Source organism: Giraffa tippelskirchi, chromosome 5 (assembly GCF_054371585.1).
Source record: "Giraffa tippelskirchi isolate mGirTip1 chromosome 5, T2T-mGirTip1v1.2.pri, whole genome shotgun sequence".
In the NCBI taxonomy this organism is placed as follows: domain Eukaryota; kingdom Metazoa; phylum Chordata; class Mammalia; order Artiodactyla; family Giraffidae; genus Giraffa; species Giraffa tippelskirchi.
Window position 1 is genome coordinate 14208050 of NC_137279.1, and position 12137 is coordinate 14220186.

The 12137-nt window shown below is 37.1% G+C and overlaps 1 protein-coding gene across 22 annotated transcripts in view; it reads right to left on the minus strand.

Moving 5' to 3' along the window:
* SWT1 (SWT1 RNA endoribonuclease homolog) overlaps nucleotides 1-12137 on the minus strand; it is a 109973-nt gene that overhangs the window by 31558 nt on the left and 66278 nt on the right. For all 22 annotated transcript variants that reach the window (XR_014054358.1, XM_081492212.1, XM_081492207.1 and 19 more), the window contains one exon: nucleotides 11414-11545. Coding sequence is in view for 21 of the 22 variants with exons in the window: in XM_081492212.1 (XP_081348338.1) it covers nucleotides 11414-11545 (132 nt within the window). In the remaining variant the exon portion in view is untranslated. The remainder of the gene's footprint in view (nucleotides 1-11413; nucleotides 11546-12137) is intronic.

Here is a 12137-nt window from a genome sequence, read left to right on the forward strand (position 1 = left end):
ATACTGTTTCCAATCCAATTATGCTTTGTAAATTTTAAGGCATTTCTAAGATACACAATCAATCCATTACAAAGTAAAAAAATTTAAGCAAATCATTTATTTTTAAATGCATCAAAACAACCAGTTTACCTATTTTTCTTCCCCTATGAATGACCCAATGTGTTGGGTCTGTGTGTTTCTGTGTGTATGTGTACATGTTAGTTGCTCAGTCATGTCCAGCTCTTTGGGATGCCATGGACTATAGCCCACCAGGCCCCTCTGTCCATGGAATTCTCCAAGCAAGAATACTGGAGTGGGGAGCTATTTCCTTCTCTAGGGATCTTCCTGACTCAAGGATCAAACCCAGGTTTCCTTGATCTCCTGCATTGGCAGGCAGATTCTTCACGGTCTGAGCACCAGGGAAGCCCCAATGTGTTAGTACATGGATGCTAAGTTCATCTTGACCTAGTCTGGTCCATAAGATGGAAATTTTTATTCAAGCTTTAAGACAGGTCTTCACTCTTACAAATTACATGATGTTGACTGTCGGCAGCATCATATCAGACACAGTTTTCTTTCCTGCTTTTATTATACCAGTTGTTGCATTTGTTAAAAACTGTCTCTTGGGACAAGACCATCTACCAATGGAAATCTTTTGGGGATACTCATTTCAACCAAGCAGACTCATTCTCCTCTCAGAAAAATAAAAGGTAGAAAAAGGCAAATTTAGAAAAACAGAGGAAGAAAGTGAATTGACTTCTAAGGCAAAGATATTTTGTACTTTTTTTTGTCGGTCATTTTATATTCTTTTTCAGGCCACCCTGTGAGGCATATACGATCTTGGTTCCCTCACCAGGGATGGAACTGGGGCCCTGTGCTTTGGGAGTCTTAACCTGAGTCTTAACCACTGGACCATCAGGGAAGTCCCAACATTCTTTTCAATTAAATTTAGAAATTTTCTAAAGATCTATGAAGCCAACTAAAAAATATCTCTTGAATATAACTAACTTTAAGTTTTTCAGTCAGAAAGTTTAGGGTATTTAGAAGTGAGTTCTCTAGACCAAGACCAATTTCAATAGGTCATTCTGCTAAGTATAAACCATATGACCTTAGGCAATGACATTATCCCTGTGATCCTACTTTGCAATGTATAAAGTGGGAGGGATAGTGAAACCCTTCCTGAACCCATAGGTTATAACAGAAACTGGCAACTAACAAGTTCTTGAGCTTATCTTACAGAAGAGCAGATAAGGCAACAGCTTCATAAAAACCCTTCCACTGACAGCTGACAACCCATTTTCAAGAAGATATAAGATAATGAAATTATATCTTCAAAGTTCCTAGGGAAAATAACTGCCAACCTACAACCTACACATAGCTAAATAGCAATCAATAATGAAAGCAAAAGAACACTTTCAGTCAGAATGAGAGCATTTACCACTAACAGATCTTTGGTAAAAGAACTACTGAAAATTTTCCTTCATCCCTTATGTTTCTTCTTATAATATTAATATTGACATTTCTCTTCCTATCAATAGGTAGGCTTTATGGTGGCACCCCCTCAATCTAGGCAGGTCTGTGACAACAAGGATGACATATAATTTGAGGCAATGTCATTAAAAGCAATCTAGTGACCACCTGATATTTTGGGATGATCTTGGAAACCAACCTTCCATTTGGGAGGAAGCTGAGGCTACACAGAGGTGCTACATGTTCGTGTTCTAGTTGACAGCCGGCATCAGACATTAAAAATCCTTTTTTGCTTCGCCAGATATTCCCATTTTCTCTCCTTTGCTCTTCTAGTCCTTCCAATAGCACTGAAATTAAACTGTGTATATTAAATTTTGTTTGAAAAGCCTAAAGTGGCTCCTGTTTTCCTTACTGAGCAATACTTGAAACAGTACTTTGTTACCAGAAGAAGAGTTATTTAGTTTAATAGTGGAGAAACCAGCACCACTTATTTCCCTTTATTCTTGGATCTACATATTCTAAGGGAGAAATGGCACCATACATAGCTGTTTGTTCCTCTCTGTGTTTCATACATTAGCTAGGACAGCACCCTAACTTCATAGGTTACAGCTGGTATGTGAAAAAAGTTTTTTACAGTGTTTACCAAGCTAGTTCCTTAGGTTAGTATATGATAAAGTCAGTGAATTCCACGGAGCCAGAGCTGTACTTCTTTTGCTGCAAAACTAGTTTCTTAGTTGTACTGGCTATCAAGACAGTGGCCAACAAATTCCTTAAATCAACAGATGGAGTTGCGGATAGAAATACTGCAATGCTGATGTTGCTGCTGCCGCTAAGTCGCTTCAGACATGTCCGACTCTGTGCAACCCCATAGACGGCAGCCCACCAGGCTTCCCCGTCCCTGGGATTCTCCAGGCAGGAACACTGGAGTGGGTTGCCATTGCCTTCTCCAAATACTGAAGTGAGAGAAGTTAATTCCATGTTTAAAAGAAGTGTCTATTCCAGTGAAGACAAAGCACTGCCGCCTTCATGATGGAAGGGATCTGAATCACTGCCACTGTGGTTTGATGATCCCCTAGGGAACAGTGCCTTATAGGATGCTTAGCATTTGCCTCTTCTGTTGGAAATTTGGGCTCTCAACAGTGGTAGTAGCCAGAGCAGCCTTAATGAGAAGAAGTCCCACATCTGAGCTCAAGTTATCCAGGCTGCCACTGTCCCTTTGCATATGAGCTCACTGACCAAATACTCAGGTGGGTAAGTGAAAAGGCTCATTGATATCCAGAGGACAGCTGATCTTGTCTATGTGATTACTGAGAGTCTCCTCTGCAGTGGGTAGCCTTTGCTGAGCATTCACATGGGACACAAATACTCTCATACTCTGTGCCCATTACACCTCTATGTGCCCATTACACATCTCTTCTTCAGACTTTCCTGTCACTAACTCTCCAACTCTGTATTTTCCAAGTTTCCAAACAAACAAGTAGTCACTGTTTATTGATCAACGTTGATCTATTTCCCTGATCATTTCTCCAACAGTGCACAATTGCAACAGTGCAATTTTAAGTCTCTAGGGATTCGTATTAACTCAGATCTAGTAACCTCCTAAAAGGTCTATTTCACTTTTTCTAGGATAGAGTCACCATGATAAATGAATGCAAATCATTTACAGAAGATACTACCTTATACTCCAATGTGGGGCTTACCAGGCAGTACTAGTGGTAAAGAATCTGCCTACCAATGCAGGAGACATAAGAGACGTGGGTTTGATCTCTGAGTCGGGAAGATTCTCTGAACGAAGGCATGCCAACCCACTCCAGTATTCTCGCCTGGAGAATCCCATGGACAGAGGAGCCGGGCATGCTACAGTCCATAGGGTCACAAAGACTCGGACATGACTAAAGTTGACTTAGCATGCATGCGTGCACATACTCCAATGCTGTAAAAAGTACTCACACTTTTTCATCTAGTTATCAAAACTTTAAATAGAACATGCCGAAAATACAATCTTTAATATAAAAATATATTTTTGATGATTCTACTTGTTTTAGCTCAACAATTAAGTTGGGGAAAATATATAGCTATGTGGCTGTGAAAAACTAAACTAGCTTAATGTTAGCAAAAAAGAAACATTAATTGGAAAATTTACAACTTATACTTCCAGTTACATTATTATTACAGGTAAGTATATTGTTGATTCTTGAAGATTTATGCCTTATTCACAAGGACTGGACCATCAGAATGTAACATAATTCCAAGAGTTTGCAATGTACAATAAATATTTATTACCTTCTATGTAAAAAACATTGTCCTGAGTTGGACTCAACCTCTTATATTACTGGAAACAGCTTTACTGATTGCATCACTTCTCACAATGGACAGATGGTTTGGCCGACTACAGTGTTAAAAGTTCTTTAGAGGCACAAGAGGATATTTCTCAAAATAGATGAGACTAATCCTAGAGTCTAGGGTACACTCCAGCTTTAAACCTTTTGTACAACTTTATAAGAAGGAATTAGAACTGATCATCTGCCTTTATCCATACATTCACTATATACTTACTATTTAAGCTAAAATTATTATGATCTCCTTACTGAGCACCTTTGATTCCCCCTAAACCCTGCCATTTCATTTATTTTACTCATGTTTAATCCCACTGATTTAGTCAGTCATTTATCCCATCTGCTTCTCTGAAAACTGGAGTGGTTGGTAGTTTGGAGTGGTTCGTAGTTTTAGCACTTCTTAGATAACTTGATAGCAGGGAATTTTAAGTAAATATGAGATCAGTAAGTCATTAGGTAGAAATAACCAGTTACAAAACAAAAAGAAAATGTTAAAGTATTGATTTTAAATAAAAACAACTCTATAAACAAATTATTTATCTCCAAGAAGTCATCTTCCTTTATATTTGATTATTTGATTCTGGTGTGATCAAAAAGTTTATAATGGGAAATATTTAGCTCTGTCACTGTTAATAAAACTGGATTTTATTGACTAAAACAAAAGAACATCAAGAAACACTTTAGGGGTAACAGGAATAACTGGCATTACAATGCTGATATTTAGGATAAAAATAAAAGTCCTTATTGCCTATTCTTGAATTACAAATGCTAGGAAGCACACATAAGAGCTTCAGATATTTAAAATGAAATCTAGTTATTTTAAAACATAAGTCATGGATGATCTATTACCTTCAATAGCATTAAAGAGAAAGGTTAAATAAATATCAGCTGGTGCTGGATAATTCAGTTAGACTGATATGTGGATGGACATGGAACAACAGACTGGTTCCAAATAGGAAAAGGAGTACGTCAAGGCTGTATATTGTCATCCTGCTTATTTAACTTATATGCAGAGTACATCATGAGAAACACTGGGCTGGAGGAAGCACAAGATGGAACCAAGATTGCCGGGAGAAATATCAATAACCTCAGATATGCAGATGACACCACCCTTATGGCAGAAAGTGAAGAGAAACTAAAGAGCCTCTTGATGAAAGTGAAAAAGTTGGCTTAAAGCTCAACATTCAGAAAACTAAGATCACGGCATCTGGTCCCATCATTTCATGGGAAATAGATGGGGAAACAGTGGCTGACTTTATTTCTTTGGGCTCCAAAATCACTGCAGATGGTGACTGCAGCCATAAAATTAAAAAACGCTTACTCCCTGGAAGGAAAGTTATGACCAACCTAGACAGCATATTAAAAAGCAGAGACACTACTTTGTCAGCAAAGGTCTGTCTAGTCAAGGCTATGGTTTTTCCAGTGGTCATGTATGGATGTGAGAGTTGGACTATAAAGAGGGCTGAGCACAGAAGAATTGATGCTTTTGAACTGTGGTGTTGGAGAAGACTCTTGAGAGTCCCCTGGACTGCAAGGAGATCAGTCCATCCTAAAGGAGATTAGTCCTGGGTGTTCACTGGAAAGACTGATATTGAAGCTGAAACTCCAATACTTTGGCCACCTGATGTGAAGTGCTGACTCATTTGAAAAGACCCTGATGCTGGGAAAGATTGAGGGCATGAGAAGAAGGGGATGACAGAGGATGAGACGGTTGGATGGCATCACCAACTCAATGGACATGGGTTTGGGTGGACTCCAGGAGTTGGTGATGGACAGGGAAGCCTGGCGTGCTGGGGTTCATGGGGTCACAAAGAGTCGGACACGACTGAGCAACTGAACTGCACTGATGCTGAAGCTGAAACTCCAATACTCTGGCCACCTGATACGAAGAATTGACTCATTGGAAAAGACCCTGATGCTGGGAAAGATTGAAGGCAGGAGGAGAAGGGGACAACAGAGGATGAGATGGTTGGATGGCATCACCGACTCGATGGACATGAGTCTAAGCAAGCTCCAGGAGTTGGTGATGGACAGGGAAGCCTGGTGTGCTGTAGTCTATGGGGTCGCAAAGAGTTGGACATGAATGACTGACTGAATTGGACAAAACTGAATGTCTTATCCATAGCAATGAGTTGAGATGCTGAAAAGTCACTAATTTTTAGGTCTTTATTTTCCATGTCTTTCAATAAACTTTTGTTTCAGGAATTAACCTATAAAACAGCCTAAAGGATGTTATGTTCTTTGTGTCAAATGAAGGATCTTTTCTAAATAACCTTTCTAAAATCTCAGGAGGTCGGCTATCAAAACAAAATATTAAGTTAATAAAATTTTCTCTCAAATACAACTCCGTACTCTTTGAAGCTACTAAATCATTAGGATTGATAGATACAAAGTGTTAGTCACTCAGCTGTGTCTGACTCTGCGACACCATGAACTGCAGCCTGCCAGGCTCCTCTGTCCATGGGATTCTCCAGGCAAGGATACTGGAGTGGGTTGCCATTTCCTTCTCTGATAGATATAAAAAACTGTTGTAACTGTAGGATTCTTTATCCCTGGAATTATGCATGCCTATATCAGTGTATGTTTTGTTCTTATGTTAAAATGGGGTAAGAGAGTAATAGGAAAATTATTTCTTTTGAGACATTTAATAAGAAAATATATATGTAAATAACACATACACAACCCCAAGCTTCATGACTGGATTATAATTGTTTTAGCAAACCAGCTCTATAAAGTATTTCAAACCAAAGCCACAGGAATGTAACGGAGGTTACAAAGGTTTTGAAGATTATTAAGCATTTGAAGATGATAAAATTTAATCATCTTCCTTTCCTAAATTCAAGCAGAAGTCCCTTTTTCCAAAATCATATTCTGTGATCACAAATGAATGCCCATACAAGATAAGATTGTGTCCAAGGCACCATTTGGTACTCAGTCTATATTTAAAAACCACCAAGCCAAATATGACAGCTAGGGAAAAAAATCTAAGCTTAAGAGATAAAAATTAATTAAACTTTGGATACCCCTTCACAGAAAAAAAATTCCCTCCCCTGCAGAATGTGCCAAGTTATTTATAACTCGCTCCCATAAGATTCCAAATGAGACTGAGAAAACATTCATTATTTCAACCACTTCATCCATGGATACATGAGCTAGAAATCCAGAGTTCATGAAATTGACACAGAAATACAGAGTTTCACATATTAAACCAAGTGATAAAATGAATATACACACTTAAGCATGATTTGGTTATAGTTTTGAATTCAAATGCTACAGTTGGTTTTCTTTCTTTTTAATAATTTCAACCTTATTTTATAAATAAGGTGGATTATATGATTAAAAATCTAGGCAGATTACAATCTCGTAGCCTCACTCTCCCCCTGTCCTCTCCTCAGCTTCTGAACTAGGCAGATCACCACCTATTTCACAGACACAAAAACACACATTCATTGTTGTTTTGAGTATTATCTTTCAGGTTGAAGCTGCACACATTTATAGTATGCCTCAGATTTGCATTACATGACAGGTTTAGTTAACTTTGTAGAGGTGTCAATTTAAGCACAGGATATGTAATGTTTTTTGATTAATGTAGAAGTAGAAGTTTTCTTAGTTCTAGTATTTGCCATATTACTCTCTACTCCAAGTGAAGCTTTATAATTTTTATATCCTAAGCAAAAGGTTTTTGTTATCTTGAGAATGATTTGACCAATCTAGACATAAATTGACTAAAGCATAAAATGAGACTAGATAGTACTGACCTAAAAAATAATCTTACAACACTTTCGTCTACATGGAAAGAATATTGACTGGTTCACTAGTGTTTATATAAGAAAATATTAACAGAAGTGCTCAAATTAACCCTATATACATATAAAAGAAAAGATAAGAAAAAAGCAGTTTCTAAACCAAATAAGTTAGTTAAGTTCACTCTCCTACCCAAGAAAAAAGTGTGCAGGAAAGTGCAGAAATCAGCAATATTCCCATTCCTTCAACTTTTACCAAATTAGGTATTCTGCACCCAACTATATAACTGTGTGGACAACTGCTAACACCAATATTTTCAATCTTAACTCATCATAATCATGCATAGAATTCTATCAAAATTAAATATACAGTTAAATATTTCAAATTAAACATCTCAGCTTTAAAGAGAAAATAAAGACTAACACTTATAAATATGTTACAGTTTAAAAAGATTTTCAAATACATCATGTGAAGAAGGCATGAGCTATTACAACAAAAGAATAGGAGCTTAGCTAGGGTAGATGACATCAGTGAAGACAGCTACAAACTCAGTTCAACAAACACATTTTCACTCACTTCTTTAACTGAAGGACTTGATTAACAGGTTATTTATTACCAGTTCCTAAAATAATACCATAAATGATCTGCTCTAATAAGAGACATGGGTTCAATCTCTGGGCCAGGAAGATTCCCTGGAGAAGGAAATAGCAACCCAGTTCAGTATTCTTGCCTGGAGAATCCCATTGACAGAGAAGCCTGGTGGGCTACAGTCTATATAGGGTTGCAAAGAGTTGGACACGACTGAAGTGACTTAGCACAGCACAATAAAAAGAAACAGAGCTGACATATATTCACTGAGCATATATCTCAAAAAAATAAACTATTTCATTTTAGCAAGCATCCAAAATGCTAATGAATTTGCAGTCATTACAAAGTTGAGTGTATTTTTCAATGTTTACACTGAACTTACTTTAAGACTTTAAGGCCACATACACTTGACAAAACAATATAATTATTAACTTTTATTACATTTTGATTCAAATGTCCATTGTCTGAACAGTTAAAAAAAAAAGACTTGCAATTTCAGTAGTTTCTGTTGATTAATGAATGCTTAAATCGGTAAACTTTTTATTCATAATGTCCTCTACTGGTAGCTCAAGAAGTTCTGATATACTTACTACAGGAGGTTGGATTAATTTCTTTAACTGTGTTCCTGTACCAATTGCATATAAATCTCTTGGAAAGTTTGTTAAAAATACAACTTTTCTTCTCTACAAAATATCTACAGATATTGAAGTGATTTCAGTAAGTCTGAGATAGGATCTAGAACTCTGCATTAATAAGGCAGAGAATCATTGGCTTGATTAGTTATACCAATACTCAATTTTTGAAGCACAGTAACTTAATGAAAAGCTCTAGGAAGGCATTACCATGCCTCTTTACAGACAGAGACTGAGGCTAAAGACAATTTACTCCAGGTCACATGGTGAAAACCAGCAGAGCAACTAATATTTCCTTATTCCTGGAGGTATGTACACTTAGAGGAAAGAGTAACAAAACTCAACCAGCTTTAAAATTCTAGTGTTTACTTCTTTAGATACGGTTTTTGAAAGCAGTACACGCTGTACCTTCTCAAACATGACTCCACACGTGAATTACCATGGGAGTGAACAAAAATGCTTATACCCAGGTCCCACTCCCAGCAATTTGGATGGAACAGGTTTAGGCCTTTTTTTCCTTTTTTAAGCTCCCAGGTGATTATAATTGGCCACTAGGGCTAAGCACCACTTAGGCCCATTGGTGCTCAACCTTTAGTGTGCACAGAATCAGGACAAATACCACTAGGCCCCACCCCCAGAGTTTTCAATTCAGTAGGCAGGGCAGGGTTTGAGAATCTGCATTTTTAACAAGTTCCAGGTGGCTATGATGAGGCTGGTTCTGTGCCTACACTCTGACAACAAGTGGTTAAGCATACTGGCTGCTGCTGCTGCTGCTAAGTCGCTTCAGTCGTGCCGGAAGACATTTCGCCTCCAACCTCCATCCGGTCTCATCTTTTGCCAAACCCTCCCTCCCTCTACTGCCTGTGTTCCTATTAAAATATTAGTAACTCTCTATTGTAATTATCTGTTTTAATGTGACTGTCAGCACTATTTCTGCAAGCTCATTGGAGTCAGAGATTGCTTCTTATTTATCTTTGATTCCCCAGAGCCTAACATGATGCCAAGCATAGGTGGTGCTCAACAAACATTTGTTGAGTAACTGAATTCAGATTAATAGCTCTACTTTCTATAGAAAAGGCAATATGTCAAGCATGGCTTTTATGCAGTGTAGCATGTGCAACATCTTTTACACAGCTAAAATCAGAACTGAATATTTCTTCTTCATAGAGCTACTTTTATGTAATATTGCCTTAAAAAAAAAAAAAACTATGTGCACTTAGAGATGATATTTAACTTAGGATCTGTCCCCTCTTCAGTCATTAGTTACTTAAGAGTAGCAAAAAGCTTTGGTAACCTTTCATTCTAAGAATTATATTAGCCAAGTGATCCAAAAAGAGGTACAAATGCTTTGCGCATTAATGACATGAAGTTTCCAAGCAAAATAAAAAATTGCTATTGTTTTAAAAATCCAAGTTTTTAAAACTTTGACTTGCTAAAATCACATCAGCTTTTGGTTTTGTTTTTTAATTGGTAAAGAGCAGCATTCTTCTGAAAGCAAGCTGTATGTTTAATTCAGATCAAGCAATTTTGGCATATAAAAAAAATAACTGCAAGTATTCTCCTTTAATGCCACAAAAGAAAACATCTGACTTCACACTACAAAGATGGCATGGTCAATTTCAATTCTATACCTTTCCAGAACCATGTTTTCTATATACTTCATAAATATTTAATAATCACATATGAATTAAGTCTCAAAGCACCGAAAGACTAAGTTGCTCCTCAAACTTTCTCAGTTTGCAGTACTGTGAGACTGTATTGGATGAAATCAACCATATTAACAAATATTAGCACGTTTTTTCTTTTAAAGGGCAGTGATAATTACCTTAACATAAACTACTTTTTATTCTGGAGGAGGAAATGGCAAACCATGCCAGTATTCTTTGCCTGGAAAATTCCACAGGCAGAGGAGCCTGGTGGGCTACAGTACAAGGGGTTGCAAAGAGTCAACACAACTGAGCGACTGAGCACTCACGCACATTCAACGCATAATTACTGAGTGCCCATTATGTACTGGAGAAGACTCTTGAGAGTCCCTTGAACTGCAAGGAGATCCAACCAGTCAATCCTAAAGAAAATCAGTCCTGAATATTCATTGGAAGGACTGATGCTGAAGCTGAAACTTCAATACTTTGGCCACCTGATGCAAAGAACTGACTCATTAGAAAAGATCCTCATCCTGGGAAAGATCGAAGGCAGGAGGAGAAGGGGATGACAGAGGATGAGATGGTTGGATGCCATCACCAACTCGATGGACATGAGTTTGAGCAAGCTCGGGGAGTTGGTGATGGATAAGAAAGCCTGGTGAGCTGCAGTCCATGGGGTTGCAAAGAGTCAGACATGACTGAGAAACTGAACTGAACTGAACATTATGTGTCAGGCACTGTTCTTGGAGCTACAGTTATGCAGTAAAGAAAAGTTCCTTAGGAAGCCTACAATCTAGCCAATTTTTTTCTAGAAAGGAAAAAAGTAGATACATTTTTGTGGTCCAGATGATCAACTGAAGTAGGCATTCTTTGCAACAGAGGAAAAAGAGTTCAATCTAAAAGCTACTAGTTTATGAAACTTCCTGGAAGACTCCCAGCAACTCTGAAAAAGCTGATAAACCTAAAAGAAAGAGTAGAGTAAGAAATAAATGAAATCTTAAAATTAAGTAGTATTTACCTCTGAATTCCTTCCAGAATATCTTTAACAGCTGCCATTAACTTTTGAAGATATACAAATGCTTCTTCAAATGATGCTATTTTTGAAGACGTCAGAGTTGAATTTGAATCCAGCCTTTGAAACACATCCATGCTAAAACAGAAAGAAAAAAATGCTCATAGGTACACACACATATTTACTGTAATTCAAGTATTTTGACTTCTAACGTATAAAATAATGTTTATAACTTATCACTCATAATGCTGATCTGTTTAAATAAGAAATAAAAGAAATGTTCAGACTAACATTCATGCAAAGAATAGGGGTCAACAACTATATAAGTCTAATAGAAAGTAATACTGTAAAAACTGTGTGAATAATGTTTCACTCTAAGAGACCATAAGAGATAGAAGGGAAATAATGCTATCAATCCATATTCAAGTCAGTATGTAAGTACTGACCATACTTCCATATACAAGGATGAAGAAAAAAACTCACACATCAGATTTAGAGTTTGCTGAAATTGAATGTTATAAATGTTCATACACTTTGCTCTCATAATTTCAATTTTAGAAACAGGCACAATTAATAACCACCTCAATGTACAACAATATTTTTAAAAAGTGTTAAGTAGTAAATTAGCTACCTGATGAAATACCAAATAACTATTAAGAAGATGCTTATGCCATCTACGAAACAGAAAAATTAAACAAAATGTACTCACATAACATAAAAACAACCATAT